General features: G+C 47.3%; 1 protein-coding gene across 2 annotated transcripts in view; it reads right to left on the bottom strand.

The window, feature by feature from the left end:
* dnah12 (dynein, axonemal, heavy chain 12) overlaps positions 1 to 16,642 on the bottom strand; it is a 393,315-nt gene that overhangs the window by 179,779 nt on the left and 196,894 nt on the right. For both annotated transcript variants that reach the window (XM_070895275.1, XM_070895274.1), the window contains 3 exons: positions 8,478 to 8,597; positions 6,468 to 6,656; positions 3,660 to 3,811 (listed from right to left, as the gene is read on the bottom strand). In XM_070895275.1, the coding sequence (XP_070751376.1) occupies positions 3,660 to 3,811; positions 6,468 to 6,656; positions 8,478 to 8,597 (461 nt within the window). The remainder of the gene's footprint in view (positions 1 to 3,659; positions 3,812 to 6,467; positions 6,657 to 8,477; positions 8,598 to 16,642) is intronic.

Here is a 16,642-nt window from a genome sequence, read left to right as displayed (position 1 = left end):
CCAGTAATGGGCACTTTAAAGACTTGGGGCCAAAAATTGGTCGCTGTGTAAGGTCTGCCCATTTCTCGGCGGTATGCCGGCAGTACGTTGTTTCACACCGCCGGCATACCGTTGAAATCGAAGAGGACAAAATTGGTTAAAAAAAAGTCAGCGGTCTGCATCGGGCGGTATGTATCCTAGTAGTCGATCCAGATCGACTTTCTCCTCGATAGGCGGTGCGGCACGGAACTGCACATGCAGGAAATTTTTTTCCCCTTTTTTTTTTACACAAGCGTTTTACCCGTGATTTCAGGGGTCAGGGGTCACCCGTGCATGTACAGTGAGTTGAAGAGGAGGGAGAGAGAGTGAGAAGGAGCAGCAAGCTAGTCGACGGGCAGTTACTTGAAAAATACCAAATATATTTCTAACTAATAAGTGTTCAGTTTGAAGACTAAGAGATATTTAACAAAGCAAAAATCATACAAATACAAAGATTATGGCAATGTTAAAAAAGACATCCGAATTCAGGAACTTCGAGAAGGAGGGAGGTTGAGGGCTCCTGCCTTCGATGAGACGAAGCTACCTGCCCTTCTGGAGCACATAACAGAGAGGTACTCTGAGCTAACCAAGGGTGGTCATGGAAAGGCCCCCCACCCCCCGCAAAGGAGCAGAACCGACTATGGGACGAGATCGGGGAGGCTGTGTCCTCTAAAAGTACGATGGTACGCACCGCGGATAGGTGCTGTAAGTGGTGGAACGACCTGGTGAGGATAGCAAGAGTAAGTAATGATTTTATTTATGTAACCCCCCCCTCCCCGCCATGTGCTATGTACCATGTAAATGTAGGTTCAGTGCCACAAGGATGATGTTATTTATCTTAAGGTTACAGCAATGTATTCGTGCTTTACAGGCAATGACAAGAGGATCAACGTGTGTGTTGTGTGGGGTGTGGGTGAGATGTTAAATGGATTGAAGATTTTTACTTTGATTTACTTTACTTTCTGCAGAAGACAATGTCTGCAATAGTAGTCGATCAGCGTCGCATGGGGGGAGGACCCACAACCCAGGAGCCTCTGTTTGACATCGAGATCCATGCCCTGTCCCTGGTTGGGGATAGCAGCCGTGCCACCACTGGCATTGGAGCTGACCCACTCACACAAGATGGTAAGTTGAATAAAATGCAGTCTGTGTTGCGGTCCTCTCATGTCATGTAATGTTACTGTAACTGTAATGTTGGCCTGATGTAATGTAATGCAAGTTTATTGCTGTTGTGTATGGAGAAAGAGTCAGACTGAATACTGTGAGCTCAAAGTAACGTGTGACCTTAGTTTTTTATTGCAGGTCTCCAGAGTGCCTCTCCAACCTGTGCTCCTAAGGGTTTATGGGATCCCTTGGGACTCCGGGGAATGAGCCCTCTGGTGGCTGTACAGAGTAAATACAAGTCCATATATATAACAATTGCACTGTAATGTTGGCCTCTTGTGATGTACTACAATGTTGGGGGCATATAATGCAATGCATATATATATATATTGCCTGACTGCGATATGTAGTACAGTACTGCAGCAGTGGTGGACATTTAAGTAAGACTGCGATAAGTCACTGTACTATGTACTTATGTAACCCTGACCCCTCCCCTGGTACCAAACTTTTAAAAATGTTGTTTTGTACATCCAGACTCGGATGATTCAGACCACAGCGACACAGACTCACTGCCTCTACCTCTGCCGTCACCCAGCCCTTTCCCGGCTTCACCACTGGCAGAGATGAGGAAGACAAAGACAAAGATGAAGACTCACTGATCTGGCAGCCAGTGGAGGTGGTGCTAGGGGTGGAGACAGAGTAGGATACACCAGCTCCATGTGGGACAGCTGGAACATCCTCCACCATGGAGTCTGTATTCAGGGGATTCCCCCATGGCTACTCTGATTCTGCTGGACCAAGCCGTGCACTACAAGGCACCCCCAGTGTTGCAGCGCCTTTGCCGCAGCGACAAAGGTTGGTGCAGCAAAGGTCAGTTGCTGTACCAGGACATGGTGCGTCTGTCACAGGCCAGCGTCGACATTGGTCGAGAGCTGCTCAAGGCCATGACTACAATAACCACAAACATCGCAGCTCTATCAGAGCAGCATTCGGAGGAAAGCCGTGATGGAGCGAACCGCCGACGCCGTCGAAACCATGCGGCAATGGATGGGATCGGGACATGGCGCGGAACTCCCTGTGCCATAGCAGTCAGGTCGACAGCACCCGAAGATGGGGAGCCGACATCATCTTCCAGTCCTGATGCCTCGCTTTCCACATCGTGAGCTTCTCCTGAGCCCCATTTATTGCGCCGGCAATGTTTGAGCCCCAACAACAGCAACGGCATTTGCGGTGCGGTGCTGCACGCCAACCTGATATCAACATGGGGAGGTTTATGCCCAGGGACACTGGGAAAGGGAAGGGCAGACCTGAAATGTCGATGGGCAGAGTGTTGGCGCAGCCCCCGGCGGGCCGAGTGTCAGCGGGCCCCAAAGTCGCGTTCTTCGCCTATGCCCCCGGCCACCAGAATCATGCCAGATGTGGGGTGGTGCCGGATAAGGGAGATCCAACCTGTATATTTTTTACATTTTTACATCAACGTTTGAATTGAATTTAAGCACTCTTGTACAATGTCAAACGTTTGGGGTAACAGTCATCAGCAGCTCTCCACATTAAAGCAAAGCGTTCCTTTATGAGCTGATGTAGTGGCATACGCTCCACGTGCCCTCCGCTGTGGTGTTGGAGGCGGTGGTGCCATGGGTTCATCTGCAAGCTCCTCATCATCCTCCTGCCCCCATTGTCGTCTTCTTCCTCCTCCGTCTCCTGCACTGTCTCCTCAGGTGGTCCTGCAGTCCTTTGTCTTTGGGTGGCCGTTTGCGTTGATCACCAGGGAAGAGGACCTCCCTGCGTGCTCTTACTGCCTGCACTAGAACTTCGAGGGAGGCATCATTGAGTCTTGGCATGGCCCTCTGCCTTGTCTCCATGACCCACAGTTTAATCACATTACTGCGACCTCTGAAAACTTACGCACTCCTGCATTAGCCTTCAAATGAGATGTGTGCAAGGTTGCTTTAAATATCCGCACTGGAAATGAGTCATCGATGGCATCATCAGACTCGCTCCGTTTAATTGGGCTGGGAAATGCGCATGACTGTTTTAATTTGGGCTATTAAGTAAAGCTCGCACTGCAAAATGCGCTGTGCACATCTTTGCATTCTCGATTCGCTATGCAGCCTCGCACGCGTGCAACCTGACTCCAAGTTAAAGATTCTGGCTAATGTGACTAAAATATTTTAATTAACATTCCCTCAAGATGTATTAGTCAAAGCAGAAGGTTTAATGGCAAAATTTTGGTGAGGCTCCACTTTTACCTCTAACATCGCCTTACATTACTGCACTTTTGGATCTCAGCTGAGGAAATTCAGAACAAGGAACTAATCCCCAAAATTGACTGTAATACTCCCATTCTATCAGCTTTAGTAAGAATTCTCCAATAAATGGCCTCACAGCTTTTCCTTTGTGCTGTCACAGTATAACTATAGCCAGCATAAGCCCCATTCTTTTCACTTACATTATCTGTTTGGCTGTTTTATTATACAGTGTAAATGAGAACCATTAAGAATCAAAGAACATTTTTTAATAAACAGTATCTTCCTTACTTTCCATTTGTAATGCAGAGATCCAAAAAGTAGGTGTATCTGATTGTGTCCATAGTAGGAACTATGATGTCCTGGACTTTTGTTGTCTTATCACCCAGAGAAATATTTTTGATTGCTTCATTCCAGTGGACCCAATGTCCTCTGCCTTTAAACTGACAAAAACATTGCAGAATCAATAAGAAGCAAAGTAAGATTTCTAAGCCCTTAGTTGCTTTCACTCCTGGACTGCCAGATTGCAGCGATGAAGATTACTGGAGTTGGTGCATTGTGCCTGCCCTGAACCACAGGCCAGAATGTCAGAGAGAGGAGGCCCTTGAAGGGCCCAATAAAAAATCTTCAATTTCACACCTTCTGCTCCCAATGGAGCAAACAAGTCCCTAGGGGAAGGTAATCAATCACTTCTGGAATTGATTATCTTTCCCTATTAAAAATGTTGAGTCCTTCAGAAGACCCTGAGCCCCCCATAAACCTTATAAGGGTGGAATGGTTGGAATTCCCCAGGGTATCCTGGAAACTCCCCTTGACATGGGGAGGAATAGAAGTTCCTTGCCATTCTTCGGCAGAAATCTTCGTTTCCACCTTCCCCAAACCCAGGAATCCCAAAGTTTGCATCGGTAATCATATTGGTTTTTGTCAACACAACTGCACTACAGCTAGGCTGCTCTAGGGATCTGTATTTTTTTAACTCTTTGGCTGTAATGTTATTTGTCAAATAAAATGCTTGCCTGGAAGTATGCTTACAATCACTATGTTCAATAATACCATTTATATATTTTTTTTAAATACTTACATCCATGCCTCACAAGAGAAAGAAATTGGATTTAAGAATGGTCACTCCAGATTCTCCTGCTGCCTAATGGAGTTTATCCAGTTAGTAACTAAGGGCTAGAGTTTCCCTAACCTGTTTTTCTGACGCCCTCACCCGAGGTGCGCCGCTTTTGTCCGCCTCCAAGCCGCCGAAAAAAGACCTCCGTATTCTGGCCGCTCCCCAGCCTCCTCTTGGTCGTGGCGCAGCGTGCCCAATGGATTGGGGGCGGAGCCAGATCCTGGCGCTGAAAACAGTGCCGAGACCTCGGCACATGCGCGCTAGAGTCTGTGCGCATGTGCAGTAGCTCCTGGCAGGCCGTTTCTGCAAACACGCGCTGCAGGCTGTGTGGGAGGGGTCCAAAGCACACCGTCCCTACCCCTAGCTGAATGGTCTCCCTCATCAACTCTGACCTGATTGTAAAACTCCTGAACAGTTTCTGGGGGTCTGGGTTTGTAACTCTCGACCAGATGAACCGGGGATTCATGCGGGTGTCTGATGCCATGCCAGACATCAGTCTAGACGTGCTTCGAGGACTTTGAAGGGGTTTGTGGACCATTGTCATCAGCAAGTGGTCATCACCAAAGCCCTCCAAGATCAGTGCCCCAAACGTGAAGCCAGGCCCTCTGTGAGCGAGGACGGGAGTAACTGCGTCGCACAGGCAGTTCAATAAACGGCCCCAACAGCAGGAATAGGTGCGCCTGAGCCAAAGAGTTAAAAAATACAGATCCCTAGAGCAGCCTGGCTGTAGTGCAGTTGTGTTGACAAAAACCAATATGATTACTGATGCAAACTTTGGGTATCTCGGGCGAACAAGATCCTCAGGATACTGAAGTCCAAGGGGCTGGCTCCAGACCTTCCAGAGGATTTGTACCATTCGATCAAGAGGGTACTTCCACCGCACCCCCCTCCTCTCCCCGCCCCTCTCCTATCTTACCCCCTTCTCTCTCCCCCACCACCCCACCCCCCCAGCTCTGGCCGACTGGCCTCCCTCATTCCCTAAGGTAGGACTTCTATTTTTTATTTGTTATTTACTGATTGATTTTAGTGTTTTAAGGGCAGGGTCCCTTATATGTTTTTATTTTTTTATTTATTGATTTCTTATTACTTTGGTCTTGGTGCTTTAGGGGCAGGTTTCTTTATATTTTATTTGTTAATTAATTGCTTGTTACTTTTCGTGCTTTGTTTGGTGCTTTAAATGTAGTTACTTACGCTGGTTTCTTAACTGTAAGTAAGGTCTTTCTGTGCGGACAAAAGTGGACACATACGCTGCCCTAAGTTAGTTTAATACAACTTTTTTCTGGCCAAATTGGCATAAGTGGTGTAAGTGGCTGGGAACGTCCCCTTTTGAAAAAGAAAACTGACCCAACAAAAAACTTAACTAACTCACTTACACTGGCGTAAATTAAATGGCCATATTTGCAACTAAAAAGATACACCAGAAAAATCAAGTTACACCAAAAAAAACGGTGCAACTCATGGGGAAATTTGGGCCCTAAGTCACTGGGTCGAGGATGGTTCCAGCTTTCATTCCCAGTCTGTGTTGAGTTAGCTGAACTCAATCAAGGTCCATCCATTGACAGTAATTCCCCAGTATTAGGGAGAAGAAATCAAACACAACTTCTGCTCCTGATCCCGAGCCAGTAAGTGTGCAAAAAAAATCAGGTGAGGATATCGGACTCCACTCTTGACATCCCTGAGGTCAAATAGCCTGCAGACACTACTGTCAATCTCGAGTGATGTACCAGATGATATCCAGCATCCATGGAATTAAATCCTAGCAAGAAGTCAACATCTTTAGCAGAAGGGATGTGAAGGAGAGAAAACTGGCAAGAAAACTTTAAACAATGGCCACTCTTTCATCAGTGTCTACTGCACATGAAATAGCTACAAAGGTAGCGTGATATTTTCTTGACGTTTTGCATTCTCGTTATTTTCAATAAAGAACTAGATTTGGATAAGATTTCTGAGTTGTTGGTTCAGGGACTAGAATAATGGCGTACCTCATACATGTAGTCATAGATAAGTCCTTTTTCTTCAAAGGGACATTCCCATTTTCCCACAGAAACTGGCATTGGCGGATATGTAGATTTTACAGACACGATTTCACGCATGAATGCATCAAATATTTTTCGCCCCTCTATGTCACAGGTTGCACCAATTGACCAAGTCAAGGAAATGGCAAAGGCAGCCTGGAAACAAGATGCAGTCAGGTTTAATTTTGAGAGGCAAGTATGAGTATCAGACTTGTATAAGTGCAACAATACAAAGGATATCACATCTGATCATTTTTACACCAACTTATTACCATGGGGTAAATTACAATCTATGGATTAAGACTACTTAGTCCCGTAATAACATCAGTTCACAACTTCCAACATTAATAACATGATGACAAATCATTTATACCAATGGATTATACCAGGTATACAATCTGTGGTAAAAAAAGAAATAACTTGAATTTATATAATGCCTTCCATAGCCTCAAGTTGTCCCAAAAAGCTTCACAGGCAATTAAGTACTTTTTGAAGTGTAGTCACTGTTGTAAAGTAGGTAAACACACCAGCCAATTTGTGCACAGGGTCCTAAAATAGCAATGGCATCTGTTTTAATGTTGTTGGTTGAGGAGTAAATGATCACCAGGACACTGGGAGAGCTTCCTCCCTCTTCTTCAAAAAGTGTCATAGGATTTTTTATGTCTACTTGAGCTTGGTTTAACATCTCATCTGAAAAACAGCACTTTCATCAGTGCAGTACTGCACTGAAGTGTCAGTCCAGATTATGTGCTCAAGCCTCGAGAATGGGGCATCAGCACACGACCTTCTGACACAGAGGTGAAAGTGTTATCACTGAGCTTAAGACTGACACTAAATGGGGGCGGGGGGGCGGTGAAGGGGTGAGGAGGCTGGACATGCATCTGCAGTAGGCATAGGCTCAATGCATCAATATAAATGAGGCAGGAGGAGGTGCTAGCAGCTGTCCTATTGTCAGCTGGGCACCTGACGAGCAGGGTGCTGTGACCTACCACCAGACTGCTGCTAGTGTCCTCAGTGGTCCAGAAGCAGGCAGAATAATAATAGGTGAGGTCAAGATTCACATTTCTTAACCCCTCCCACCCCCAAGAATTTAAAACTTCTATCAGAACTTTCTTGAAACATAAGCCATTGAGCACCTCAAACCTGTTCTGTCATCCAATGAGATCATAGCTGATCAGTATACCAACTCTATTTACCCACCTTGGCTCCATATCCCTTAATACCCTTGGCTAGCAAAAATATATCGATCTTAGACTTAAAATTACTTGAGCTAGCATCTACTGCTTTTTTGTGGGAGAGAGTTCCACACTTCTACCATCCTTTGTGTGAAAAAAATTATTCCTAACTTCTCTCTAGAATGGCTTGGTTCTGATTTTAAGGTTATTTCCCCATGTCCTAAACTCCCTTTGTTGGCCAGAAGGACCTACTCACATGGCCAGTGACACATTGGAACAATTTCTTGCCCCTACTGCTTGTGCGAACATGTCCCAGAGGGTGGATTTGCACCAAGGCTACCTGGGCTATTTAAATAGCTCCAGGCAGGAAATCCCAGAGATTTTAGGGCTGAACCAGAGCAGTTTACTATGAATACACTGTTCTGTCTAGCGCATTGACAGGGCCAGCAATCTCTGGCCTTTTATTTCCATGGATAACATCAGGGCATAAGACTACAGCATCCAGGTTTCAAGAGAAATATCAGTGTATCTCGTTTCACCCACCACTTCCAATACTTATGATTTAATACATAGCTGGATCACAACTACATAGTAAAGATAATTGCTACAAAATCTGAGGGGGAGTAACTGCAAGTCACTTATGCACAGAATCTAGTGACCACCTTTAGAATGGCTTTGCAGAGGCCTGGGAGTAGGTGACCTGGGTACTTAGAACTAAAGAGAGGATAAAAAAAATAAGCAAAGTTAGCAGTATTTGCCTTCTCATGAAATAGAAAGTGATATGAAGAGTAATAATTTGTACCATTATCCAGATACGAACGCTCTTATGATCAGAGTCGGCAGTCACATGGTCACAGAGAAGCATCTCAAAAAGACGAGTGAGTGAGACCACAGTATTGCTGTCAGATGTTGAAACCAGCTCCTGAGTAATAGACGTGGAAATTACATCAGTAATATTCTTTATAATTTCTAGCTATTCATGACGTAGTTTAGTTATACTTTTCTGTTTGTCTACCAAATAAAAATGGCATAAATGTCTATTTTCTTACAATCTGTTGCAGCATTGTCCATGAGGATCCCTGAGCTTAGTTTCAGACAGCGAGGCCGGAATTTTGTGCAGGTGGGCGGATTGGGGTCGGCGGGCTCCCGTTTCCCGCAGATCCTGCCAACTATAACAGTAGGGCCTGCTTTGCGGGTGAGGCCTCGGTTTCCCACCCACAGCCAGCCAGATTGAGATCAACAAATGCATGAAGGGAGCGAGGGTTCAGTCCAGGAGGAGGATTGCAGGGGTGGGGGTGGGGGCAGCTGGGGATCGCGGGGGGCTCAGTCGGGGATTGCGGGAGGGCTCAGGGATTGTTGGGGGAAATTTATCGGGGATGGGGGGCAGCCAGGGATCGGTAGTGGGGGTGAAAGGCGGGGTGGGCGGGGAGATTGGAATCAGCCGGAGGATCAGGAATCGACAGGGCCTGGGGTGGGGGTTGGGGGGGGGGGGGGGGGGGCAGTCAGCCGGAGGTTCAACAAGAGAGTGGAAGGTCTGCCTGAGGATCAGAGTGGGGTGGGGGGGATTGGGATCAGCCAGAGGATCAGGGATCAGCGGGTTGGTGGGGAAGTGAGAAGCCTCACGGTGAGGTTCGGAGGCCTGGGAATGCGATTCAAGGCCTTGTGAGGGGTCTCTATTCGCGGGGGATGGGTTAGGTAGGGATCCTAGATCCAGGAAGTAGGTATAAAGCCACGTACCTCCTGGGTGCAGTAGTCCTCGCCTCACTAACTGCTGGGTTTCAAAAATTGTGTGAAACCCATCCACACGCAGTTAAATTCAAAATGCAGTTTTTAAAAAAAAAAGGCTTCCAGCTTCATTCTAATATTTAAATTGACGTTCTGCCCCTCGTGAGCGGGTTGTTCGCTCGTTCTTCACTGCCCCGCCCCCAACCCGCTTCTGTTAAAACCAGAAGTGGATGGGTTGGAGGCGGGGTCAGGTCAGGAATCCCATTTTTAACAATTTAACTGTCCCCGTGTTACAAACGCACTCTTTTTTTTTAGGGGAAATTTTTGGCCTGAATTTTATAATACTGTGTATCTAACTGAACTAATGGCGCAGATTATAACTCGGAGCAGGATTCCAGCAGGAAAACACTCTGGCGAGGTGATTTCTTGCTTGGCAGAAACAGCGGGATGCCATGGCGATTTTCATCACTGGGCTTCAGATAAATACTGCCTGTCCACTTCCTGTCCAGAACATTCATGAAGAGGGTGCAGAGCGGCTGTCAGTAGGTTAAGATCAGGTGGCACCCGCCAGCTTGTAGGTAAGTGGTGGTGAAAGGGTTTTGGGAGGGAAGGGTGGCAGTTGGATAGGGGAGGCCATGAAGTTCTGTGAAGGACACAAAGGAGCAGTCCCACAAAAGGTCTCGTCTAGACACAAAAGCCTCTTTTATCTTCAGAGCAACTACGGAGCTATTTCTGGTAAGAAGAAAGCCACAGCAGCTTCCCCACTCAGGCCCCGGTTAAAATTACATCAGGGTCCTATGTAAAATTTATGAGGTTCCTGCTTGCTTTGGGCTTGATCCACCTGCAAAACCCCCGAAGCTTAACATCGCAAATGGTCAGAAATAGTCAAGATCTGAGCAGGTAAGAAATCTGCTTGTTTTTAACTACCCAGTAGCTGGGCAGTTAGGGTTAAAATTGAGCTCAATTATTTTGATTTAGACATAAAACAATCAGATTCAGAAAATATGAGCAAGAAGGAGGCGATCATTTTTATCCTCTCAAACATCGTGCTGTTGTGTATCTGTAAAGCATGCACTTCCATGTTCCGCCACCAGGGAGCGCATCCCCTGAAGTCCCAAGGGATCCCAGCATCCCTTGGGAGCACTGTATATAAGCCAGCCCCCTAAGACCTGTTCCTCACTCTGGAGTGTCTTAATAAAAACTGAGGTCAGTTACTTTAACCTCCCTATGTGCAGTCTCATCTGTTAGGAACACAATAACTGGCAATGAGTATACGAATCCAACGCAAAGATGCAGCAAACTGTGGACATCCTGGAGAAGTTCTCGGAGGGTGAGGATTGGGAAGCCTATGTCGAACAGCTAGACCAGTACTTTGTAGCCAACGAGCTGGACGGAGAAGGAAGCGCTGCAAAAAGGAGAGCGGTCCTCCTCACAGTCTGCGGAGCACCAACCTACAGCCTCATGAAGAATCTTCTGGCTCCAGTGAAACCACAGATAAGTCATATGAGGAGCTGTGTACACTGGTTCGGGAGCATCTTAACCCGAGGGAGAGCGTGCTGATGGCGAGGTATCGGTGCTACATGTGCCAGCGATCTGAAGGTCAGGAAGTGGCGAGCTATGTCGCCGAGCCAAGGCGACGTGCAGGACAATGTGAGTTTGATGGCCACCTGGAGCAAATGCTCAGAGACTTTTTTTGTACTGGGCATTGGCCACGAGACCATCCTACGAAAACTTTTGACTGTAGAGACACCGACTCTCAGTAAGACCATTGCGATAGCACAGGTGTTTATGTCCACCAGTGATAACACCAAACAAATCTCTCAGCACACAAGTACTAGCAATGTTCATAAATAAACTGGAACTGTGCTTGCGAGCAGAAATGTACAGGGCAGAAACCACGAGTCTGCAACTGCCAACAGGCCTCAGGTGACCCAGATGAATCAGAGTCTGCAACAAAAGATGAATGCAAGGCAATTCACACCTTGTTGGTGTGGTGGAGGCTTCCATTCAGCCTATTCATGCCGCTTCAAAGGGTATATTTGCAAGAGCTGTGGAACAATGGGGCATCTCCAATGAGCTTGCAGACGAGCTGCAAGCTCTGCAAAACCTGCTAACCACCACGTGGCAGAGGAAGATCGGTCCATGGCGGATCAAAGCAATTTCGAGCCTGAGAGAGAGGAGGCAGATGCTGAAGTACACGGGGTGCACACATTGTCGACGAAATGTCCACCTATAATGCTAAATGTAAAATTGAATGGCTTACCCGTGACCATGGAACTGGACACTGGTGCTAGCCAATCCATCATGAGTAAAAAGATGTTTGAGACACTGTGGTGCAACAAGGCACTCAGACCAGCCCTGAGCCCCATCCACATGAAACTGAGAACGCACACCAAAGAGCTTATCACTGTCCTGGGCAGCGCCATGGTAAAGGTCACCTACGAGGGCATGGTGCATAAACTGCCACTCTGGATTGTCCCGGGCGATGGCCCCACACTGCTTGGAAGGAGCTGGCTGGGCAAAATCCGCTGGAACTGGGATGACATGCGAGCGCTATCACGTGTCGATGAAGCCTCATGTATCCAGGTTCTTAACAAATTTCCTTCCCTTTTTGAGCCAGGCATTGGAAACTTTTCCGGGCGAAGGTGCGGATCCACTTGGTCCCAGAGGCATGACCCATTAACCACAAGGCGCGAGCGGTACCTCACATGATGAGGGAGAGAGTGGAAATCGAGCTGGACAGGCTGCAACGCGAGGGCATCAGTTCCCCAGTGGAATTCAGTGAGTGGGCCAGCCCGATTGTTCTAGTACTCAAAAGTGATGGCATGGTCAGGATTTGCGGCGATTATAAAGTAACTATTAATCGTTTCTCACTACAGGACCAATACCCACTACCTAAGACCGACGACCTATTTGCGACGCTGGCAGGAGGCAAGACCTTCACCAAGCTCGACCTGACTTCGGCCTACATGACGCAGGAGCTGGAGGAGTCTTCGAAGGACCTCACCTGCATCAACATGTACAAGGGACTGTTCATCTACAACAGATGCCCGTTTGGAATTCAGTCGGCTGCAGCAATCTTCCAGAGAAACATGGAGAGCCTACTCAAGTCGGTACCACACGCGGTGGTTTTTCAAGACGACATATTGGTCACGGGTTGGGACACCATCGCACACCGACAAAACCTGGAGGAGGTCCTCCAGCGACTGGATTGCGTAGGGCTGCGGCTGAAGAGGTCAAAATGCATCTTCATGGCAACAGAAGTGGAGTTTCTGGGGAGAAAGATCGCGGCAGGTGACATTCGGCCCACAGACGGCAAGACAGAGGCTATCAGGAACGTGCCCAGGCCACAGAATATCAAGGAGCTGCGGTCGTTCATGGGACTCCTCAACTATTTTGGTAACTTCCTACTGGGGTTAAGCACCCGCTTAGAACCCTTACATGTGTTATTGCATAAAGGTGAGAACTGGGTATGGGAAAAAAAACAAGTAATTGCTTTTGAGAAAGCCAGAAACATTTTATGCTCCAACAAGCTGCTTGTATTGTATAACCCGTGTAAAAGACTTGTGCTAGCATGTGATGCGTCGTCGTACGGAGTCGGGTGTGTATTACAACAAGCTAATGTTGCGGGGAAATTGAAACCCGTCGCTTATGCCTCCAGGAACTTGTCTTAGGCCGAGAGGGCCTACAGCATGATTGAGAAAGAGGCATTAGCGTGTGTGTTCGGGGTAAAGAAAATGCATCAGTACCTTTTTGGCCTCAAATTTGAGCTGGAAACCGATCACAAGCCCCTCATATCTCTGTTCGCTGAAAACAAGGGGATAAATACTAATACCTCAGTCCGCATACAAAGGTGGGCACTCGCGCCATCCGCCACAGGCCAGGCACCGAGGACTGTGCGGATGCTCTCAGTCGGCTACCATTGCCCACCACAGGGGTGGAAATGGCGCAGCCCGCAAACTTGTTGATGGTGGCGCAGCTCGCAGACTTGTTGAGGGTCATGGAAGCGTTTGAAAATGATAAATCACATGTCACGGCCCGCCAGATTAGGATTTGACCAGCCAAGATCTTCTGCTGTCCCTAGTAAAAAACTGTGTACTGCATGGGAGCTAGGCCAGCAGCCCCGTTGAAAGGCAAGAGCTAATCAAGCCGTTCCAGCGGTGAAAGGACGAGCTGTCCATTTAGGCACACTGCCTGTTGTGGGGTAACCACGCAGTGCTACCCAAAAAGGGCAGGGAGACATTCATCTCGGATCTCCACAGCACACACCCGGGTATAGTAATGCGATAGCCAGATCCCACGTGTGGTGGCCCGGTATCGACTCTGACTTAGAGTCCTGTGTACGGCAATGCAGCGTGTGCACTCAGTTGAGCAACGCGCCCAGAGTTGAGCAACGCGCTAAGTTTGTGGTCCTGGCCCTCCAGGCCATGGTCGAGGATCCATGTCGACTATGCGGGCCCGTTTCTCGATAAAATGTTCCTGGTGGTGGTGGATGCTTTTTCAAAATGGATTGAATGTGAAATAATGTCGGGAAGCACCACCACCGCCACCATTGAAAGCCTGAGGGTCATGTTTGTCACCCATGGCCTGCCTGACATACTGGTCAGTGACAACGGGCCATGTTTCACCAGTGCCGAATTTAAAGAATTCATGACTCACAATGGGATCAAACATGTCACCTCGGCCCCATTTAAACCAGCCTCCAATGGGCAGGCAGAGCAGGCAGTACAAACGATCAAACAGAGCCTTTAACGAGTCACAGAAGGCTCACTCCAAACCCGCCTGTCCCAAGTACTGCTCAGCAACCGCACGTGACCCCACTCGCTCACAGGGGTGCCTCCCGGCTGAGCCACTCATGAAAAGGACACTTAAAACCAGACTCTCGCTGGTTCACCCCAACCTGCATGATCAGGTAGAGAGCAGGCGGCAGCAACAAAATGTAAACGATGGTCGCGCCACTGTGTCACGGGAAATTGATCTGAATGACCCTGTGTATGTACTAAACTATGGACATGGTCCCAAGTGGATCGCGGGCACGGTGATAGCTAAAGAAGGGAGTAGGGTGTTTGTAGTCAAACTAGACAATGGACAAATTTGCAGAAAGCACCTGGACCAAACGAGGCTGCGGTTCACAGACGGCCCTGAACAACCCACAGCAGACACCACCTTTTTTGAGTCCACAACATACACCCAAAGGATCAACGACACCACCCCGGACCAGGAAATCGAACCCATCATGCCCAACAGCCCAGCAAGGCCAGGCTCACCCAGGAGCCCTGCAGGGCCAACAATATGCCAGCCCAGCGAGGGCACAGCCAACACACCAGAACAGACATTTGTACCGAGGCAGTCCACCAGGGAAAGAAAGGCTCCCGACCACCTCACCTTGTAAATAGTTTTCACTTTGACTTTGGGTGGGGAGTGATGTTGTGTATCTGTAAAGCATGCACTCCCGTATTCCGCCATCAGGGAGCGCATCCCCTGAAGTCCCAAGGGATCCCAGCATCCCTTGAGAAGCACTGTATATAAGCCGGCCCCTAAGGCCTGTTACTCACTCTGGAGTGTCTTAATAAAGACTGAGGTCACTGTTACTTTAACCTCCCTGTGTGCAGTCTCATCTGTGTTAGGAACACAATAGTGCACCCCAAGGCAGATTACATGAAAAAGACAAATTGACAACAAGACAACAGGTGTCCTTTGATGATAAAAGAGAAATCAGGCAAATTTGTAAATTAAAATAATAAATTGAAGAGTCAATAAAATGTATTAGTATTATCGAACCAGACATTTTTAAATTTAACAATCTTCTCGTGCGCCAATATTAGTCTTTTAAAAATGAAACAATTATAAAGAATTCGGATTAACTTTTTTTTGTTAAGTTAACTTGTTCATGTGGTGAATACTGATGCTGCAATTGAGAATCCTGAGATGAGTTACTGAGCTGGACAATTGTAGGGGCTGAATTAGTATGGACTGTTGAAACAAAAAGACCACTTGAAATGTTATGGTTGTACTTTGATGCTAATTCACTTCCTTCACAATGTTATGAAACTCATCCAGCCCAGTTCGCCAAAAGATTTCATCCCCAATATTTAAAGCAAAATAATGATGGCAGCAGAGGCAGAAAATGGCAAATAAGGAGGTATACAAAAGTTAACCATTATCACTTGCAATTGATGGTTAGATTCCTTGTTTTAAAATGTATTTATCTTTAATCTGCATTTCATAATCTGTAGATATGAGGCTTGAGCATTGAGATATATTGAGATTTGAAGGCTACACATTTATGTTAATAAATCCAAAAGGTTTATGGCCCCATTAAATCTGTAGCACATAAATCTAAATGGCAGTGCTTACCCATGCTTTTTTTTAGCACAAATGAGAATACTCTAAGGTCATAAAGTAGTTTCGCCTACAAAATGGAGGGAAAAAGCTGCCACCACTTATACTGACGTAAATACCACCAACAATGTCGCCGCAAGATCCTACAAATCCCCTGGGAGGACAGACGCACCAACGTTAACGTCCTCGACCAAGCCAACAACCCCAGCATTGAAACACTGACCACACTTGATCAGCTCCGCTGGGCAGGCCACATAGTTCGCATGCCAGACACGAGACTCCCAGAGCAAGCCCTCTACTCGGAACTCCTTCACGGCAAACGAGCCAAAGGTGGGCGGAGGAAACGTTACAAGGACACCCTCAAAGCCTCCCTGATAAAGTGCAACATCCCCACTGATACCTGGGAGTCCCTGACCAAAGCCCCAATTGGAGGAAGTGCATCCAGGAGGGTGCTGTGCTCCTCGAGTCTCGTCGCCGAGAACATGCAGAAATCAAGTGCAGGCTACGGAAAGAGCGTGCGGCAAACCAGTCCCACCCACCCCTTCCCTCAACAACTATCTGTCCCACCTGTGACAGAGACTGTGGTTCTAGTATTGGACTGTACAGCCACCTAAGAACTCATGCTAAGAGTGGAAGCAAGTCTTCCTCGATCCCGAGGGACTGCCTATGATGATGATGAGGATGACGTGCTGTATAAACCTTAGCTCAGGTATAACTGCTCTTATATAACAATTTCAAATACATTAAGATTGATTGGGATCAATCAGATACATTACAACTACCAAGGCACTTTACTCCACTTCCCACGCGTCGAGCAGGCACTAAATGTACATTAACTTGCTCCAAGGCTGCATTCCTCTGAGAGATTTAGTGGATGCATTCTAACCAAAAGCTCACATA

The sequence above is a fragment of the Pristiophorus japonicus genome, chromosome 12, assembly GCF_044704955.1.
Source record: "Pristiophorus japonicus isolate sPriJap1 chromosome 12, sPriJap1.hap1, whole genome shotgun sequence".
Lineage (NCBI taxonomy): Eukaryota > Metazoa > Chordata > Chondrichthyes > Pristiophoridae > Pristiophorus > Pristiophorus japonicus.
The sequence above is the reverse complement of the archived record's forward strand: the minus strand, read 5'-3'. Positions and strand labels throughout refer to the sequence as shown.